General features: G+C 56.6%; 1 protein-coding gene and 1 pseudogene across 3 annotated transcripts in view; one reads left to right on the top strand and one right to left on the bottom strand.

Moving 5' to 3' along the window:
* WTIP (WT1 interacting protein) overlaps positions 1-3,730 on the bottom strand; it is a 26,271-nt gene extending 22,541 nt beyond the window's left edge. The window contains exon 1 of one of the 3 annotated variants that reach the window (XM_027079376.1): positions 2,719-3,730. In XM_027079376.1, the coding sequence (XP_026935177.1) occupies positions 2,719-3,400 (682 nt within the window). In that variant the 5' untranslated portion in view covers positions 3,401-3,730. The remainder of the gene's footprint in view (positions 1-2,718) is intronic. The other 2 variants (XM_027079375.1, XM_027079374.1) reach the window with 2 other exon arrangements.
* A 1,883-nt stretch (positions 3,731-5,613) lies between these two features.
* Positions 5,614-5,956, top strand: LOC113606018 (60S ribosomal protein L30-like; annotated as a pseudogene).
* The last annotated feature ends 1,259 nt before the right edge of the window (positions 5,957-7,215 follow it).

Below are 7,215 nucleotides of genomic sequence, written 5' to 3'. Positions count from 1 at the left end.
GGGAGTAGACTGCTTCGGAGGAGAGCTGACTCCACCTTTGGGATGCAGTAAGATCCAGACCAACAAGACCTGGCAAATGCCCTCTGGTGTTTGGGGCTGAGGCTGGGGCATCACCAGGGTGCTGAGCAAGGGCTGGGTCAGTCCAGTGGGAGGAGACAGAGACGGCTGAGGGGAGATCGAAAGCGGATAAGCAAAGACGATGTCACCCAGACACTAGGATGAGAAGACGGGATGAAAGGGCGGATAAGACCTTGGGGCCATATAGGTTTGGGTTTGTTGTTTTTTCTTGTTTTTGTTGTTGTTGCTTAATGAAAGACCCTTATACATATTTATAAACAAAAGAAAAGGGCCAGTGCAAAGAGGAAAGCTGAAGATGGAGGAGATAGAGGTTGGAGATGGAAGGACCTTCATCCTCAGACCTGGACATGGACTTGAGAGCCTTCGGGGAAGGGACAGGAAGCCAAGACTGCAACTGCTGACCCCATTCTTCTCAGCAAAGTAGAAAGCACGGGCAGGGCCAAAGAGAGAGGCAGGCTGTTGAGGGACTGAAAGAGGGAACTGACCAAGGCTAAGAGTGATGGGTGGTGCCCAGAAGAGCACCAAGGTTAAAGACCATCACTCTGCGGCCTGATATAGCAACAGAAAAGGGGGCCACAGCACTGACTTGGAGCCAGGGTTCTGCAGGGCAAACAGCAATCAGAGGTAGCGGTGAGACGCAAGCTGCAACCAGGACTGAAGACAGCTGACGCGAGGCAAGTCCAGGGTGTGGCCTTGGGGGTGGGCGGCTGAAGAGAAGGCAGAGAGGTCACCGAAGTCAATGAGGTTCTGGAGGCCTGAGGCTGTTGGCTGGCTCCTGGCAGCAGAACTTGGTCAGGAGAGATGCCCATGAGAGACAGAGCGCAGCCAGGAGGTGAGCGGGTGCCAGAGCCAAGGAGAAGGGATGGACAGAGAGGAAAAAACACTCCAAGGGTGAGGTTTACCAGAGATCTCTCGAGCTCATGCTCCCTGCAGACTTCCTTTTGTAAAATGTTGTATTATCCAGGTTCATCTGTATGAAACTGCCACTTTCATAGCTCCAAAATGTGGAACATCAGCAGTAAGATAACAGCAGTTCAAGCAAACAGCTGCTCATGTTTTCAAAAAATCAGGAAAATGTTACCTAGATCTGGCTTCTCTTAAAAAAAAAACCCAAAGATCTATCATCACTCACCTCCCACTCCCACGTGGCTTCAATGGGAGCAGGAGGTCCCATTAGAAAGGATGACCCACCAGCCCCTTCACTTCTCCCACTACCTGCCCCAGTCTGCACACAAAGATTCAGGAGTAGCTACGGAGGCCCAGAGAACACACCCCTGCCCAGGCCCTGCAGCGAGTGGGGACAGGAAAAGGGGCGGTCTCCCCGGGAGAGAGCGCTGGAATCTCATTCTCTTCAGAAGGCAGCCCAGCTTCGGCTCCTGGTACCTGCCTGGCATGAGAGGCAATGGCTTCCTACTCCCTCCCTGCTCCCAGGCGGTCTGACAGCAGCCACAGGACCTACCAGACCACAAATTCTCACCGTGATGCTCCTAGATGAGCAGGTCCCCTCCCAAAGGCAGGACAACCCTTTGGCCTACACACTCCCTTGACCACCTGACCCCTCCTGGGCTGCAATCCCAGGGAGTATAACGGAAGCGTACATATCCTTACTTGTCTCCTTTTGCCCACATTCTTCCCTCGGCCTGCAGTGCCCCCATTGCCCGTCCCATACAACCTCCTTCCCTCTCAAGATCCAGTTCAGGGCAGTCCTGAGCTGCTAGCTGGAATGAACCATGAAATACAAACTCCAGGACAGCCTTAGTCTCAGACATGATAACCACCACCCCCTCCAAAGCCAGGTGCCTGCTTATCAGTAAAGGAGGGAGCGAAGCCCCTCCCCAGGCCTCCTCTCAGAACCTCAAGCCTCAAGTTGTCCAAAGGACTTGGGATCAAAGGGCCAAGGTCAGACTGAGAAAGGGAGGCTGTCAGAGACTGGTGGTCTTTGCAAATGATGTGAAGCAGGATTCCCCTCGGAAACATCCCATATACACAGCACAGCCGAGAGCGAGGACAGCCCAGTATGACCAGCTTAGTCTCCCCCCCTCCCCCCCAGCGTGGGCTTCTCTTCCCTCAAAGACTCTACTTCCAGCCACTACCATTATCAAAGCCTCAGGTCAGGCGGGCTCCGGTGGTATCCAGGCCACGCCACCTCCCTGCCCCTGTTCACAGCCCTTACTGCTGGGAGAAGGGAAACACACAGCTTCGGCTGACCGGCTGATCACAAAGCATGGAGTACGACGAGCTGAGGCAAGTGCCAAGGGTTAAGAAGAAATTATTCAAAAATAGCTTTTTCTGCCTATTAACGTGACTTTTTCTCTAAATTAGGGGCAACGCATCCACTGACTTTGCCAGAACTCCCGGCCCAGAGACCCAGAGGCTAAGCCACTGTCCGAAACAAGCCCCAGACCTGGAGGTTCACACACACACTCCGTCTGCGGGAACAAACGTCGCCAGCTCCCCAGCCCCACGGGAGGGACACACGCTTTTTGCAGCCCGGTCCCTCGTCCGAAGCCCAGCCCTGGGCCCAACCAGCGCTCTCCTCGGCGGAGCCGGCCGCCTACCCGGAGGTCGTCCCCGACCCCCGACGAGGACAGCGGAGGCCCGGGGCCGGGGCGCGCGGGCCGCGCGGCCGAGCTCGCTCACCGAAGTAGTCCCGCGCAGTGCGCGCCTCCAGCGCCCGCTCCAGCTCTCGGGTCAGCGCCTCCAGCCGCCGCTCCGCCGAGCTCGGGGCGCCCTCCCGGCCCGGGGGCAGCTGGAGCGAAGGCAGAGCGAAAGGGGCAGGCCCGGCGGGCTCCGGGGAGCGAGCCGGCGCGGAGCAGGCGCCGGGCAGGAGCAGGTCGGGGTAGGCGCCGGCCGAGCCGCGGGAGCCGAGGCTGGACACGCTGGAGCGCGCGCTGCCCACCGACGGCGGCCCGGGGCCCGGGCGCGGGTCCGAGCGGCCCGAGCGCGGGCTGCCGTGGCGCTGGTCGTAGCCCAGGCTGATTCCGCTGGAGCGGGCGCTGCCGCTGCCGCCGCCGCCGCCGCCTCCGTCGGAGCCCGCCAGGCTAGCCCGCGGGCTGCCCGCCGGCTGCGCGCTGAGCTCGGGGGCCGCCGCGCGCCGCGGGCCTCGCTCCCCGCGGCTCAGTCCGTCCACCCCGGCCTCGGGGCCGCCGCCGCCGCTGCCCTGCCCTCTGCGGCCCAACGCCTGCGCCGCCTCGTCTCCCGGCCCGGGCCGCGGCGCCCGCCGACCCCGGCCCGGAGAGTCGCCGCCCGGCTCCAGCTCCCGCAGGGCCAGCCCGGCCAGGAGCAGAGCCGCCTCGTCCGCGGCCGCCCGGGAGCGCTGCATGGCCCGGCCCGCCGGCCCCGGCGCGTCACCTCCGCCTCCGCTTCCCGCCGCCGCTCCGGCCGCGCCGCCGCATCGTCCGCCCGAAGCCCGGAGCCCGCCCCGGGACCCCTGGGCGCGGGGCGGGGCCGGCGCCGGGCCGGGGTCGCTCTGCGGGCCACGCGCGGTCCGGGGGCCGCGGCGCTCCGCTCGGTAGCGCGCGCGGCGGAGGAATGTGCGCTCGGAGGCGCCGGGCCGCGTCCCCTCCTCCCTGCGGCTGTGCGGGGGGCGGAGGGACTCCTTTGTGGGGGCAGGAATGCGAGGAAGGAGACGGCGCTGCGGCCTCTGGAATGTGGGGGGAGTGGCGGCGGCGGAGCCGCGGTGTCCGCGCTTCGCCGCGAGCTCGGAGGGGCGCGGAGCCTGCGCTGGGCCGCCGGGGCGTGCGGCTTGGAGCTGGCGCTCGAGTGGCGGAGCGGCCAGCTGTGGCGCCGCGGGGCGGGGTGGGGGGGCCCGTGGGCCCGGGCTTCGTTGTGCGCCCCGACCGTCGGGCCTCTGGAAGGATCCCGTATCCCCGCGGGCTGAGCTGGAGGCGGCTCCCCCAGTCCCGGCCAGAGAAATATGAGCAGTTGACAAACGTTTCCCACATCCTCCCCCATCTTTCTTCCCAGCGTCGCCACGGTTTCAGGCGCTGGGCCGGACAAGTTCGGCCTTGGGCAGAAGCGCTGCACCCATCCGCCCCAGGACACTGGAGACCACTGCGCGTCTCCAGCAGATGCGACCCCAGGATCTAGCGTGACCCCGAGATCCTAGCGTGTCCCAGGGCCATGTGGCTGCGCACTGGTTTCGGGTGCCCCCACCTGCCTGGTGGGGAAGGCGCCTTGTACTAGGAGCTGGGGCTGGACGGAGACTGGTCCCCAAGGCTGGTCGCCGTTCACAAGCGCCCAAGGCCAGGCAAGGCCGGAAATAGGCCTCGGGCTAAGCCAGGGGGCGGGGAAGCCTCAGTTGTGACCCACAGGGCAGTCACCAAGAGATGTGAGGACTCCTCCGTTTTCCAGCACCTGCCCACAGGGGCTTGGGTGAGGCGCCAGTCCTGGGACGGGATAGGGCCTTGTGGCCACATGGTGGGGGAGGGGAACGAGAGGTGAGTAGGGCTTTGTCCCCAAAATACAAGCTACAAAGCCCTTGTCATACATTTCAAACAGCTTGTAGGAAAGAAAAGCAAACCATTATCTGTCAGGGCCTGTGGATCCAGGAAAACAACCTTGAGTGGAAGAGTTCTCATTTCCAGGCACTTCCCTCCTCAGAGAATGCCAGGAAGGCACCCACAGTGTCTCAGGGAACAGGAAGCCTGGATGGGGAATGGTCCCGGTGAAGACTGACCAGGGCTCTGGCCTCAACATTGCTGAGGAGCTCACTGTGGCACATTCTCAGCTGTCAGGGGAGTAGTGTCCGACCCAACTACTCCTCCCCGCTTCCACCTCTCAGAGCTGGAAGAATTCCAACCCCTACAACCCAGGCTGGGGGGTGGGGAGGCACAGGTAGGGGCAAGTGGTTTGGAGGGAGCAAATTTCCGGAGGAGCCATCTGGTGAAAAATGATCTTCCACTCTGAGAAAGGAAAATACATGAAATCAACAGCAAGGTATTATATTTCTCTGATCACATTATCTACCATTTGTAAATGGAGATATTGGCAAGACTGTGGTGTATATTTGTGTATATTTTACTGGTTATGAGTGTAAGTTGGTACATCCTGTCAGAAAGCTGCAGTTTGGTGTTATTAACATCCTCACAAACAAAAACACTCTTGAAAGCAGTCATGTTCCAAGTATCTATTCTAGGCAAGTAATCCCAATGCAGACAACAGTGTACCCACGAAAGTGTTTATCACCTTACTTATGTAATCTAAACAGTCCTACCTAGGATCTCCAGCCTTCTGACAAGGAGCTCAGAGGGAGCTCTCTGCCCTCAAAGGTACTTCTTAAATAACTGTTCCATCCTTTCCTGACCACTTGAGCTTTCAAGACTTAAATAATATACTGGAGTCCAGGGTCAGCTAAAGGACATTACTCTAACAGTAGATAGATAGACAGATAGATAGATAGATAGATAGATAGATAGATAGGATAACAACCACCCACAAACAGGAAGAGAAACAGCCTAAAATATGTTTGCTTTCTCTCTGGCAATCTTGGCAGTTGTTCTTGGCTGGGGGTCGTCCCACACCTAAGACAGGAAGATGGTGGCAGCAAAGATGAAAAAGTTGCCAGAGTCCATCAACTCTAGGCTCCTAATCACTATGAAAAGTGGAAAGTACGGCTGAGGTACAAGCCAACTCTGAAAATGATCAGACAAGGCAGGGCAAAACCAGTCATCCTCCACTGAAATGGAAAACTGGTGTCCATCACCACAGTGGCAATAATATTGAATTGGGCAAAACGGATAGAAAATACTAGAGAGTTCGCACACTGGCTATCATTGATCTAGGTGATTCTGATATAGTTAGAAGCATGCTAAAACAGACTGGTGAAAAGCATGCAAAATTATTCTTTAATAAAATTGGCCAGAACTCGTTTAAATAAACAAATAAATAAAATATTAGCTGTTCGGGACTTCCCTGGTGGTGCAGTGGTTAAGAATCTTCCTGCCAATGCAGGGGACACAGGTTCGAGCCCTGGTCCGGGAAGATCCCACATGCCGCGGAGCAACTAAGCCCGTGCACCACAACTACTGAGCCTGTGCTCTAAAGCCCACGAGCCACAACTACTGAAGTCCGCGTGCCTAGAGCCTGTGCTCCACAAGAGAAGCCACTGCAATGAGAAGCCCACACACCACAACAAAGAGTAGCCCCCGCTCACCACAACTAGAGAAAGGCCACGCAGCAAAGACCCAACGCAGCCAAAAACAAATAAATAAAATAAAAAAATATTCGCCGTTCCAACATTAGAATAAAGTACTTCCATGAAGTGGGAAATTCATTAAGCAGTTATTTATAAATACCTTTAAAATATTTAATGATGTGGGGAATCCTACCATCATGCCATTAAGTGGATACAAAGTAGGATTCAAAAGCACATGTTCTTATCTATACGTTACCTGAATGTGTCCCAGACCCCATCTCCTTTTGTATCCTCAATAAAGGGTGGGTTTTGATCTCAGTTCGCTGGCTTTCTGCCTGAGAAGCACAATGGGGTGCTCTCTGGCCTTTTTCTTCCTGAGTCCAGGGGTATGCGTAAAAGATGAACAACCAGCGCTCTGGGGGAGATTTGTACAAATGGTCAATTCTAAACTACCAACATGATGTCACTGAACAGACTTGGGAAGAAATGGGTATAATCAGCTCTCGAAAGCTAGTATGAGCTGGCTCCAATGACCACTGCCTGGGTCCCACTGTTGGAGAAAGAAGTTTCACAACAGAACTGCTGGGTCTCTAGTTCTATCATTCTTTCAACCAGAATCTTCTTTGTCTAGACAAACGGACCAACACTCAGGAGGCTAGAACAGGACGTGTTCAATCTAGTCTCACACCAAACCCTGAACCACCATCTTTTCCTTCTAAGGCCCCAGATGCTGATCCTACCCAGACTCTGTCTACACTAATGGTGATTTTTTTTTTTTTTTAAGAGAGCCCATTGTCTCACCTTGTAATGAGACCCCCTTATCTGTTTGTAGTGTCCATATTTTCTGGACCCCAATTATGGACAAAATTCAGTGGTTTTCCCACAGTCTTGGGACACACTCAAATGTCAATCAAATATGGACTAAGTAACTTGGGTTATGAGGGAAGGGGGATGGCATGCAGTCAAACACCATATGGAAGAATCGCTGGGATCCACATTTC

This window comes from Aethalodelphis obliquidens, unplaced genomic scaffold, assembly GCF_003676395.1.
Source record: "Aethalodelphis obliquidens isolate GAN/ISIS:26980383/991018 unplaced genomic scaffold, ASM367639v1 scaffold43, whole genome shotgun sequence".
In the NCBI taxonomy this organism is placed as follows: domain Eukaryota; kingdom Metazoa; phylum Chordata; class Mammalia; order Artiodactyla; family Delphinidae; genus Aethalodelphis; species Aethalodelphis obliquidens.
The sequence above is the reverse complement of the archived record's forward strand: the minus strand, read 5'-3'. Positions and strand labels throughout refer to the sequence as shown.